Source organism: Chlorocebus sabaeus, chromosome 15 (genome assembly GCF_047675955.1).
Source record: "Chlorocebus sabaeus isolate Y175 chromosome 15, mChlSab1.0.hap1, whole genome shotgun sequence".
Classification (NCBI taxonomy): domain Eukaryota; kingdom Metazoa; phylum Chordata; class Mammalia; order Primates; family Cercopithecidae; genus Chlorocebus; species Chlorocebus sabaeus.
The window spans coordinates 52,318,858-52,331,903 of NC_132918.1; the positions used below are offsets into that span (position 1 = coordinate 52,318,858).

A 13,046-nucleotide genomic window follows, 5' to 3' on the forward strand; every position below is an offset into this window, starting at 1 on the left:
AATTTGGTTATTGTGACAACCTGAAAACCAGACTACATGTGATTAAGAAGTCCATATATAGTGATAAGATTATAGTTTCTATGGGCCACCTAATTTTGATGGAGGGAGAGCAGTTCCAATTAAAGTATGTTCAAGATTGAGAACTAAATTTGAATAGAGGTAAAGTAGCCATTCAGTTTTGTTAACTTTCTCATTTTTTAAAGATGTATGCAAACTCACACTGAAATTTTGTTCCAAGCATTAACAGAAAATTAGAGGCCTACTGATAGAATTGTCTGTCACACTTCTGTAGTTGACACACTTCTAAGGTAATTTTCGTGAGAGGAGATTCATTACAGCTTTTTAAAGCTTAGTTTTAAGGACATTTTTTAAGAACCAAAATTATTTGCATGTTTTAGATGAACTCGAAGAAATGTTGAATCCAATGGGAACTGTTCAAACAAATCCATATACTGAAAATGCAACAGCTTTGCATATTAAATTTCCAGAGAATAAAAAACAACCTTATTATTACCCTCCCTTCGATAAGGTAAGCTAATTATTTAAAGGGCCACTATGCATGAAATAATTGAATGATTAGTTCCTCTGTGTATAGTTTAAGCTCTGTCTGTCTCAAAACTTCCCATACAATGACAGCTTTGTTGAGTGGGAAGACCATGGATCAGGGAGGCTTCTTAACTCTGTTAGTTTTGGCTTTATCACTAAGTAAGAAAAGGTACCTCCAGGCCAGGCACAGTGGGTCACGCCTATAATCCCAGCACTTTGGGAGGCCAAGGCGGGCAGATCACCTGAGGTTGGGAGTTCGAGACCAGCCTGACGAACATGGAGAAGCCCTGTCTCTACTAAAAATACAAAATTAGCCGGGCATGGTGGCACATGCCTGTAATCCCAGCTACTCGGGAGGCTGAGCAGGAGAATCGCTTGAACCCGGGAGGCAAAGGTTGCAGTGAGCCAAGATCGTGCTGTTGCACTCCAGCCTGGGCAACAAAAGTGAAACTCTGTCTCAAAAAACCAAAAAAGGCACCTCTGGAGTTCACTTTTCTTATTTATAAAATGAAGAAATCATAATTGTTCTATAAATTTATAAAAAGGGCTATAAATATTTTTATATGTAACTCTGAATATATAAAATGTTCAGTGAAACATGCCCTGCATGTTGTTTCAAATATTAAAGGTATAATCACTGCTGTATTAGAATTGATATTCAAAGAACAATTGATTTTTGTTGAATATGTCTGTTAGTGGCGCTTCCTAATGTAGTTATTTTATAGAATCTATAGTAAGGACTTCATTTCTAAATATATTTCTTTAATATACATACTGCATGTCTTGGGGATAAGGAGATTATCTAATGGGGGCTAAATATAGGGCTATGGTAATTTACAGGCTAAGAGAGCTGAGCTGTCATATATTTTATCTTTAGGTTTGGCATGGTGTTTTTTGTTTTAAAAAATGGAGTCTCTCTGTGTCGTCCAGGCTGGAGTGCAGTGGCAAAATTATTGAGCCTCAAATTCCTTGTCTCAAGCAATTGTCCTGCCTCAGCATCCTGGGTGCTGGGATTACAAGTGAGAGCCACTGCACCTGGTAGTGTTGATTGTTTTTGTTTTTGTTTTTGCTTTTTTTTTGAGACGGAGTCTTGCTCTTTCGCCCAGGCTGGAGTGCAGTGGTGCAATCTCGGCTCACTGCAAGCTCCACCTCCCAGGTTCATGCCATTCTTCTCTCTCAGCCTCCCAAGTAGCTGGGACTACAGGCGCCTGCCACCACACCCGGCTAATTTTTTGTATTTTTTAGTAAAGACGGGGTTTCACCGTGTTAGCCAGGATGGGGTAGTGTTGGTTTTCATAAGGAAATCTTTGAACAAATTCTCAGAAAATAGGAGGCAGGCACCATGGTTCAAGCCTGTGATCCCATCAACTTGGGAGTCTGAACCAGAAGGATCACTTGAGGCTCGGAGTTCAAGATAGCCTGCACAACTTAGAGAGACCCTTGTCTGTACGAAAACTTAAAAGTTAGCTGGGTGTGGTGGCATGTGCCTGTAGTCCCAGCTAGTCTGGAGACTGAGGCGGGAGGACTACTTGAGCCCAGTAATTTGAGACTGCAGTGACCTATGGTCATGCCACTGTGCTCCAGCCTGGGCAACAGAGAGAGTTGTTGTCTCTGGGGGGAAAAAAATGTTCAGAAAATAAGCTGGAAGTTTATTTAATTTCCTCAATCTGCTTGAGTACGAACTGCCTTTGAAGATTGATATTATACTTTATAAATACTTAAAGTATTATGCAAATTAAATTTATGTAATTCACTGTTTCTTTCTTTATTTTCATTATAATTGGATTTTATCCATCTAAGGAGTAATTTTTTATTTCAAGTTTTTAAAATATGTTTTTCTGAACAGTAATTTACAACCAGATTAAATTTTGTGCTTATTATAATAGAAATTTCAAATGTGGCAAGAACCACATACCTTAGTATACACTGAGTAGAAAAAGCTACATTTTGACTCATCCAATATATTTATGTAATGTCTTTAGTTATTCCTTCACTAGAAATTTATCCATAAGCCGTAGCTACTCGTGATACATTTAATAGTCCTAACTATGACTATTATGTTCGGTTACGATGTGTGTTCAACAGTTACAGGCTCTTTTGGCTCAAATGAAATGCTTTTTGAAGTACTTTTACAAATATAGCCTCCTGTATTTGCAAATATAAGTATTTTTAAAGACTATTTCAAGAGAAGTTTTATTTCACTGTTGCTCCAGTCATCTGCAAATGGTCATTAAATATTTCTTTTGCCTTTCTAATCCCTTGGACAGTCTTTCTTGAGGAAAATCAGTTTGGCATAGAGATTTTAGTCTTTAAATATATGTAAGACAGGGACAGCAGCCTTTAGTTGCATCTACTTGAGGCTGAGGTGGGATAATTGCCTGAGTCCAGGAGTTCAAGGCCAGCTTGGGCAACATAGACCCCATCTCAAAAACAAACAAAAAATGGGTGAATAAGTAAGTATATGCATATTGATTTCCTTTAATTGTACAAGTTAGATATGGTTATCATAATGTAAATAATACAGATGTAAAAACTGAAAGTTTCCCCAAATCCTATTCTTTTTGTTTAATATAATGCTTGTTGTAATCATTTGTGTTATGTTTTGCTTTTCAGGTTAATTTTATGGTTATTGGTTAATTTAAATAGCCATAATCTTATTTTATTCTTACAATCCTATGTAGTAGAATGGGAATTATAGCATTTAAAAATTATTTTATTTTTAGTAATTTATTTTTAGTTACTTATTTATTTTTTTTTTACAGAGATGAGGTCTCGCCATGTTGCTCTGGCTGGGCTTAGGAAATCCTCCTGCCTTGGCCTCCCACAGTGCTGGGATTAAAGGTGTGGGCCACCACACCCAGCTGATCTAATTATTTACTTATTGATCTTCTGCTGGGCAAATGGGTTTCTATCTTAGCAAGAATGAGGGCCCCCCCCTTTGAAGTTAATGAATTTTAACTTATTTTTAGACTTCCCCTTGTCATTACTTCTACTTTTGGTGTCTGTTAATTGAAGAAAAAATGACAAAAGCTTATTGTACAATTTAGTAACTACATGTTTTTGCGTCTTCTTAACTAGAATACACTTACTTATATTTAAAAGAAAATTTTTGACATATATATACTAGCTGGTACTTATTTTATCTACAGACAATTTTAGTGCTTCCTAGGAGTCATAATCCCTTATAGTGATACCATCGTTTCCCTGTTGTCAAGAGTTTAAAGCACTTGAGAAGCATGATTTTGCTTTTAAAATTCATGTTTCTGTTACAAAGCATAGCAATGCCAGATCTTATGTAGTCTAAGTATAAACGTAGTCATTTACACTTAAAATTCTACAAATATGAGAGCCAAAATTCATTTTCTTTAATTTTTTTAAACAGATTATTGAAAAGGCTGCTGAGATTGCAAGCAGTGATAGTGCTAATGTGTCAGTAAGTATCAAGAGTTTTAAATGGCCCTTATGGAGTTGTGCACATTATTAGGTATCTTTGCTTCATAGTAATGAACTCATAGAAGATCATAACTCATATGCAAGAACAGTCTGTGAGTGTGGGTAAGTATGCACATAACAGTGTTTTGTTAAATGGCAGCCCAATTTGTGCGTGATCTGGGTTCAGTGGGCAAGCCCTTTTCTGATACAAGTACAGGTTTAGCAGGTAATCTATAAGGGATTCTGTGGCGGCCGGGCGCGGTGGCTCAAGCCTGTAATCCCAGCACTTTGGGAGGCCGAGACGGGCGGATCACGAGGTCAGGAGATCGAGACCATCCTGGCTAACACGGTGAAACCCCGTCTCTACTAAAAATACAAAAAAAAAAAAAAAAACTAGCCGGGCGAGGTGGCGGGCGCCTGTAGTCCCAGCTACTCCGGAGGCTGAGGCAGGAGAATGGCGTAAACCCGGGAGGCGGAGCTTGCAGTGAGCTGAGATCTGGCCACTGCACTCCAGCCTGGGCGACAGAGCGAGACTCCGTCTCAAAAAAAAAAAAAAAAAAATACAAAAAATTAGCCGGGCGAGGTGGCGGGCGCCTGTAGTCCCAGCTACTCGGGAGGCTGAGGCAGGAGAATGGCGTACCACCCGGGAGGCGGAGCTTGCAGTGAGCTGAGATCTGGCCACTGCGCTCCAGCCTGGGAGACAGAGCGAGACTCTGTCTCAAAAAAAAAAAAAAAAAAAAAAAAAAAAAAAGGGATTCTGTGGCAACTCATAGATTAATATTGCTGTCATAGTGAATATTACTTAGTTTAATGAGGAGACTGTATTTCTCTCAGGTAACAAAGCAGATTTAGTAGTAAGCACACGCATCATCATGCAAGCGACCCAAATTTCTTCTGTCTTGGTGCTCTGCCATATTTAAAATGTATTTTCTATTTCATGGTTTAATATTACTGCTTTATCTTCCTACTTTACTATATTCCAGCCAGCAGGAACAGGAAAAACAATAGTAGTGGTCACACCCCATTCTTATTCAGGATATCATTAGTATGTTTCATTTCTGCTTACATGTCATTGGCCAGATCTTACTGTCCATGCCTAAGTACATGCACATCTGAGAGGTACAGTCTTTAGCCAGGCTGTCAGTCATGTGATTGGCTAAGAGTAAGAGATTCTAGTACTAAAGGAAGAAGTGGAGAATGGATATTGAGAGTCAAATAGTAGTCTCTGCCACATATACTATTCCCATTTGTTTCTACGCAGATACTGCAAATAGGTTACTTTGTTGACTTGGATTGCTATATCTATATCTATATCTATATCTACGTCTGTATATCTATATCTACATATATATAAACATATATATACCATCTGTGCTTTTTTATTTAATTTTTTGGCTCTTCCTAGTTTGACTTTGTTGAGCTGTAATCCGATAATCTCTTGTCATCGGTTTACAACTTTTAAGTCTATTTAGCAAAGCCATTCTACCTGTGGCATGGCAGTGTTATAGAGACTAGGAGGGAAACTTGAGACAATGTCTATATTTTTCTCATTCTTACAGAATCAAAGCACTATTTAATTTTGGCCAGTTGGTGAAATATCTGGCCTAGGCTGTCTTCTCCTTTGCGGTTAGAGCTCTCAGAATCTTTCCCTAGTTTCTCAGTGTGAGTCATCTGCTACTGCTTTCTTATTAGTGTTTTTGGCTTAAATTTTGTCTTTTGAATTTGAATGCTTGACCTCAGGAAAGAGAGCAGTAGTGCCAGGCTCCTGGTCTTTACAGTTTATGAAAGGCTCTGGGCCAGTTTGGGACCATAGTAGCCAAATTCTTCCTCCCTCTGTCTTTTTTCCCAGAGTTTTGTGTTATTCAGGTTTCTGGAGACAGTTTCAGATAATAATTTAATTTGCAAACATTGTGCAAATTTTAATAGCCTAAATTATATATATGGCCTGATAAAAATTTGCATGATCAGTTGATGAGGCTGGTGTGATAGGATCATTGTGTTTGACGGCTTTTTCTTGCTGAGCATGTAGACTTGAGAATGGCCTGGAAACTCTTAAGAAGTAACAGTTTATTTAAAAAGTAAAATAGTAATTTAAAAGTGGAAGCAATCTCAGAGACTAGTTTAAAAAAATGTGTGTTTGTGTATAAATTTAAAAAATAAAAGAAAATCTTTAAAATGAGACAACTGCTAGAGCAGTTACGTTTAATGATACAAAACAAATTTCTTACAGCTGTTAATTTATCAGCTTATTAGGCAATTACTGAAACAGATAATTACAGTTTAAGCTTAGGAGATACAGTTACACAGGCAGGTCTTAGTTCAAGTGCCTCTGTCTCATTACCCTTTATAAGACAATATTGCTCCTTGAACCTCTGATAAGTGAATTCATTTTTACTATTTCCACCATAAACTTGTACCTGACCTAAATCAGAGAGTTCTCTACACACTGAGCATGCAGTAATCTTGCCCAGGTCTGATACACTTTTAAAATTTGTTTGTTTTTTTTATTAGGCACAAAGTACAATTAATAAATGGTAAGGGTGGGTGTGATGGCTCACCTCTATAATCCCAGCACTTTGAGAGGTCAAGGTAGGAGGATTGCTTGAACCCAGGAATTTGAGACCATCCTGGGCCATATAGTGAGACCCGATCTCCACAAAAAAAAAAAAAAAGAAAGAAGTATTAACTGGGCGTGGTGGCATGTGCCTGTAGTCCCAGCTACTTGGGGGGCTGAGGTAGAAGGATAGCTTGAGCCTGGGAATTTGAGGCTGGTATGACAGGGTAAGACTCTGTCTTTAAAAAAAAAAATTTGTAAACCAAAAATGGAAGTTTCTCTCTTTGACTCCCACCTACCTTCCTCTCCAGAGCTAACTGTAAATAGTTTAATTTGTAGCTATTAATCCTAACTTTATATGTAAATATCTCCCCCTTTAAAAATAAATGAGATCTAGCTATTTATATGTATATATTGTTTCTACTTTTTTCATTTAATATACTTTGCGGATATTGTCATGTGAGTATGAATAGGTCTACTTTTTAAAAAATACCTTTCTAACATTCTGTAGCATTAATTATTAGTATCTATTAGATTTTTCTTTTTCTTTTTTTTTTTTTTTGAGACAGTCTCACTCTGTCATCAGGCTGGAGTGTGGTGGCATGATCTCAGCTCACTGCAATCTCTGTCTCCTGAGTTCAAGCGATTCCCTTGCCTCAGCCTCCCAAGTAGCTGGGAGGCGCGTACAGGCGTGTGCCACCATGCCCAGCTAATTTTTTGTATTTTAGTAGATATAGGGTTTCACCATGTTGACCGGAATGGTCTCAATCTCTTGACTTCGTGATCTGCCCACCTCGGCCTCCCAAAATGCTGGGTTTACAGGCATGAGCCAGCACGCCTGGCCACATCATGCCCTTTTACCCCTTAATTCTTCAGTATTTCCTTTAAAAAATGGCATTTTTATACATAACCTGAGTACATTCATAAAAGTCAGGAAAATAATACTGATTCAGTTCTATGTAATCTACAGATTTTATTCAAATTTAGACAGTTTGCTCAGTCATGTGCTTTATGAGTCTTGGATCCAACCTCTGGTTACTTGTTGCATTTCATTGCCAGGTAGCTTTAGTTTCCTTCAGTCTGAAACAGTTCTTCATTGTTTCTTTTTTAATCTTTAATGACTGACATTTCTGAAGACTACAGGCCAATTATTTTATAGAATGTCCCTTAGTTTGGATTTGCCTGATGTTTTGTCATGTTTAGGATCCCAGTTATGCATTTTTAGTGTGAATATCAAAGAAGTAAAGGTGTAGTTTTCTTACTGCATTTTATCAGGAGGCAGTATCGATTTTTACTACTATGCTGGATGTTAACGGTTATCCCTTGGTTAGTATGGTGTCTGCTAGGTTTTTCTACTATAAATTAATAAATAAATAAATGTTTTATGGGGGCATATTTTGACACTAACATTCTATTTCAGATCAAACTGTCACCCACTTCTTTTTGCATTCACTAATACATCTTACTTGAATCAATGTTACTGCAGTGGGTTGCCAATTTTAAATCTTACTTTTCCTTTTGGATTTATTAGTTGGCTTATAAAATAGGATAGAGGCTTTTCTTCTTATCTATCTGTCTATCGATCTATCTATCTATCTATCTATCTATCTATCTTTTTAGAGTCAGGGTCTTGCTCTGTTGCCTGGGCTGGAGTACAGTGGTGCAGGCATAGCTCACTGCAACCTTGAACTCCTTTTCCCCCATTCATCTCTTTTTTCTTTCTTCTTTTTTTTTTAACTTATAGGAAATGGATTTGTGATTTCCATTTTATTCAATGATTTGTAATTAGTTACTGTCATTTATCTTAATGTTTAATTTATCGTAGATGTGGCTCGTGGGAGCCCATTTAAGCTGTCTCTTGTCTCTTTTGCTTTGTCCCTGTCATTCTTTGAGCATTTCCTTCTTTCCATTACAACAGCGTATTCCACACTCATCTAATACTTTCCCTACCCCAGCCTTGGAATCAGGCATTTCTCTGGAGAGTTTCATTTTTTATATTCAGTTTATTCCTTTTATTTGTGAAAAGTATATAGGGATGGATGGATGGATGGATGGATGGATGGATGGATGGATGGACAAACAAATGGATGGACGGAATGGATTGACAGGGTCTCGCTTTGTTGCCCAGACTGGAGTGCAGTGACACGATCACGGGTCAGTGCAGCCTGGACCTCTTGAGCTCAAGTGATCCTCCCACCTCAGCCTCCTGAGTAGCTAGAACTGCAAGCACATGCCATACCTGGCTATTTAAAAAATTTTTTTTAATTTCTATTTTTTTAGTAGAGACAGGGGTCTCACTTTGTTTCCCAGGCTGTTCTTGAACTCCTGGGTTCAAGCAGTCTTCCTACCATAGCCTCCCAAAGTGCTGGGATTAGAGGCCTGAGCCACTATACCTGGCCTTAGTAAACCCTGGATATGCTGATTGCCCTTGGGTATACGTAAGTAAGTGCTCTTTGGAGAATGCAGGGATGCAATGGCTTCCAGGCCCTCCTGTGAAACAGAGCTAGACAATATATATTTGTTTACCTCCTATGTTTGGGAAAATAAACATACACAGAGATATATTTATTTATCTATTAAAGACCATGAGTTCTTGTCAATGCCTCTAATACGGATGTATTCACACTGTATATATTCTAGTCTTTGTCTTTTCATATTTGTGATTCCCTTTTCTAATAATGAGAAATCTGGATTTCTGTTGGCTTTGGTATATTTACTTATTTGCTCAATCCCCTGTTTGTAATCAGTCTTCTAGTCTTATAACTGTCTTCTTAGTCTCCACCTCATTATCCTTGACTGCTTTGTGTTGATCAAGTCTGTATGTCTGGGCAACACTTAATTAACTCAACCGTCTGTCCCCAACAAGCACACTGTTAATATGCCATCTGAATCTCCAGCCTTTGTGAAGATGACAGATGAGTTTGTGGCCTTCCATAGAGAAGGGAAAGGAACCATGTTTGTGTTTGCCCATGTGCTTATAAAGCAAGGTGTTTGTTTTGTTTTGGTCAGTAATCATTATTATAATATGTGTGTTTGTGATTTTTAAAAAATAGTAGAAAATAGAGTTGTGATTTTTCATTGCTTTCTACCACTTTTGTCATCTTATTTTGGTATAAGCATTTGAACATTTAAGTTCTTCAGTTATACTGCACAGTATAATTTTTCACTACTGATATTTTTGTTGCTTTATAAAAGAATCTAAGATTTTGTGTTTTTTTTTAAGGCTTTTTGGTAGTTTTAACCTTGGCATTATTCAATGTTGTGCTTTTCATACCTCAATAAACAATAACAGTACAATTATGCAGTTCCACTGCCCTCCCTATGTAGCTTATTCTAAGGTCTTCAGGGTATTTACTTACAGTAGTCTGTAGAGGTCTAATTTGGATCGACCAAATTATACTCAGCCTGCTAGCTTTTTGCTAGCTTTTTGAACATAACAGCTGTCTGCCTTTCTCTGACATGAACAATTTATACTCTGTGTTGTTTGCAATAACAGGTTTGGCTAGGAGTTTCGTTTTCAAATTCTGAAGACTTTTTTTTTTGTGTGTGTGTGTGAGGCAGAGTCTCGCTCTGTTACCAGGCTGGAGTACAGTGGCACGATCTCGGCTCACTGCAACTTCCACCTCCCGGGTTCAAGTGATTCTCCTGCTTCAGCCTCCCAAGTAGCTGCGATTACAGGCGCGCACCACCATGCCCAGCTAATTTTTGTATTTTTAGTAGAGATGGGGTTTCACCATGTTGGCCAGGGTGGTCTCAGTCTCTTAACCTCATTGCCTCATCCTCCCAAACTGCTAGGATTACAGGCATGAGCCAACATGTCCGGCTGGTGACATCATTTTTTAATGAAGCCCAGTTATGCACCCTTTGTAGGTTGAATCTCTACATATAAAACCACTATAATTAGGTCTTTTTGTGTTTATTAACCTTTTTATGTTTATTTTCTTTAGTACAGTGAACCTTAATCTGCCTACTTACAAGATCCCAAGAATTTGGAATTTACTTATTTGATTCGTCTTTGGCTATCTTAAAGAAGATATGGTAGAATGCATCCTCTTTAATTTATTAAAACTTGGAATTCTTCAGCTTGTTAGAACAGAAGCTTTTCATGTTTTTTATATTTTTTCAATGTTGATATTTGAAAGGGAGTACAGAACATTTGGAAAAATTATTATCTTATGGGAATAAAGTTATAAAAAATTTGTAAAACTTTTTATGGCCGGACACAGTGGCTCATGCCTTCAACACTTTGGAAGGCGGAGGCAGGTGGATTGCTTGAGCTCAGGAGTTTGAGACCAACCTGGGCAGCATGGAGAAACCCCATCTCTACAAAAAATATAAAAATATAAAAATATGAAAAGTGTGGTGATGCTCGTCTGTGGTCCCAGCTACTCAAAAGGCTGAGGTGGGAGGATCGCTTAAGTCCAGGAGGTTGAAACTGCAGTGAGCCAGATTGTGCCACTGCACTTCAGCCTGGGTGACAGAGAGAGACCCAGTGAGACCCTGTCTCAAAATACAAACAAGCAAAACCCTTTTCTAACATAATGGAAGATGAATCTATAATGAAATCCTAAGGGAAACAAGGGTGTTTGACTCGTAACCCTAACCTGTAAAGCTGATGTTTGAGAAGATAATATTTCTTTGTGTCTTTGTCAGTGGTGGACACTAAGCAAGAGATTCCTTGGGTTTGACACAGCGTGTTAATTTCTACTTAAAGAAAATACAGTGGAGCATATTTCACTCTCCATTTCATTTCAGTGACCATGAGGGCATGTAGCATACTTCCTTTGACTTAGTTTTCCAGGGTCTGGTAATTTTCCTGTCTTACTAACTTTTATGTCAATTATTCCCAGGTAGCTAATATTTTTAGATACTGGAAAGAAGTCATATATTGATCATCCTCAATTACTAGAATAAATAAGAGATTTAGGCAAAACACCTAAAACATACATGTGTATGTGTGCCTGCCTGCCTGTCTCTCTGCCTGCCTGCCTTTTTTTGCCTACTTAACGTCATTTTTTAATGAAGCCCAGTTATGCACCCTTTCTGGTATGCTAATCAGAAAACTGATCTCCTAACGATTAGCTTATTTGTGTTTTTCAGGGACCTTTATTCTAGATGTAGCTTTTGAATGCTTCCCAAAGATCTCTATTATAGAGAATTTGTGAATTATCTCCTAGTCTGTTTTGTTTAGTTATTTAAGCCTATTAAGTTATCTATTATAATAGGATATAGCTTGATTCACAATTTTAATGTAAATATGTTAATGAGAAATTTGTTTTCATTTTTTAAATTTTTTAAATTTTTTTTTTTTTTTTTTTTTTGAGACAAAGTCTTGCTCTTGTCCCCCAGGCTGGAGTGCAATGGCACGATCACGGCTCACTGCAACCTCTGCCTCCCGGGTTCAAGTGATTCTCCTGCCTCAGCCTCCCAAGTAGCTGGGATTAGAGGCGCCTGCCACCATGCCTGGCTAATTTTTGTATTTTTAGTAGAGACGAGGTCTTACTATGTTGGCCAGGCTGGTCTAGAGCTCCTGACCTCAGGTGATTCACCCGCCTCGGCCCCCCAGAGTTCTGGGATTACAGGTGTGAGCCACTGCGCCCGGCCTTGTTTTCATTTTTTATATTCAGTTTATAGATTGTCTGCTCTGTACTAGGGATATACATGGGAAGAAGATATCATTTCCATTTTGAGGTGAGTTTATCGTTTGAGAGCATGAAAAGTAGAATGAACAACATTTTTAAAAAATGCTAATAAGTATCGTTGCAGTATGCAGTAGAGGATACAGCAAACCGAGTAGAATTGTTAATATTAGAGTATAATTTGTGAGATTTAGAGCAACTGGAAAAGTATGAGGCCATGTTTTTGAGGTCCTTATATCCTTTGAGACTATCTTGAATTTTATTCTATAGATAATGGCAGAGCCAGGGAAAGGTTTTAAATATAAAACATTACAGTTACGTCAGGAAGGCTGTAGACAGAATATCAGAACTGTTTATTGGCCAATTGGTACTTGTTCATCAGCTTGGTTTCTCTCTACCCAGTCTACAAGATAGTGGCAAACGATCCTTTTTCCACTTCTTAGTTACAATTTCCAGCCATTCTACCCTACACTTTGGTCACATTGGGAGAAATGTGCTAGAAAGACTCATAGAGTCTTCAGTTTCTCACGCATTTTCATTCATGTCTTTATTGCCATTGTGATGACAAGAAAGTAAGTAAATGTTTAAATCTCCACTAACAGCTAGACAAACTGAAGAGAATACAAGTATTAACTTAATCTTTCTTTGTATCATAACAAAATATTTAACTCTTAAAGTAAACTTTTAGCTTAGGAAAGCTTAAACTTTCAACTTAATTTAACAAAGTTAAGCAACTTTGGTTATGATCTGTCTTTGGTCTGTTTTCTTCTCAGTAATGTGTCTCCTTGAAGGACAATATCCAAAAGTCACTTCTCTTACTTAATAAAATTATACTTAGAATTTCCATTCTAGCTGTATGCTGTTTTGAATTGGAT

The 13,046-nt window shown here is 37.7% G+C and overlaps 1 protein-coding gene across 6 annotated transcripts in view; it reads left to right on the top strand.

Annotated features, from left to right (window-relative positions):
- Nucleotides 1-13,046, top strand: part of PIK3CB (phosphatidylinositol-4,5-bisphosphate 3-kinase catalytic subunit beta) — a 183,726-nt gene that overhangs the window by 125,633 nt on the left and 45,047 nt on the right. For all 6 annotated transcript variants that reach the window (XM_073023562.1, XM_073023563.1, XM_073023564.1 and 3 more), the window contains 2 exons: nt 399-529; nt 3,929-3,979. In XM_073023562.1, the coding sequence (XP_072879663.1) occupies nt 399-529; nt 3,929-3,979 (182 nt within the window). The remainder of the gene's footprint in view (nt 1-398; nt 530-3,928; nt 3,980-13,046) is intronic.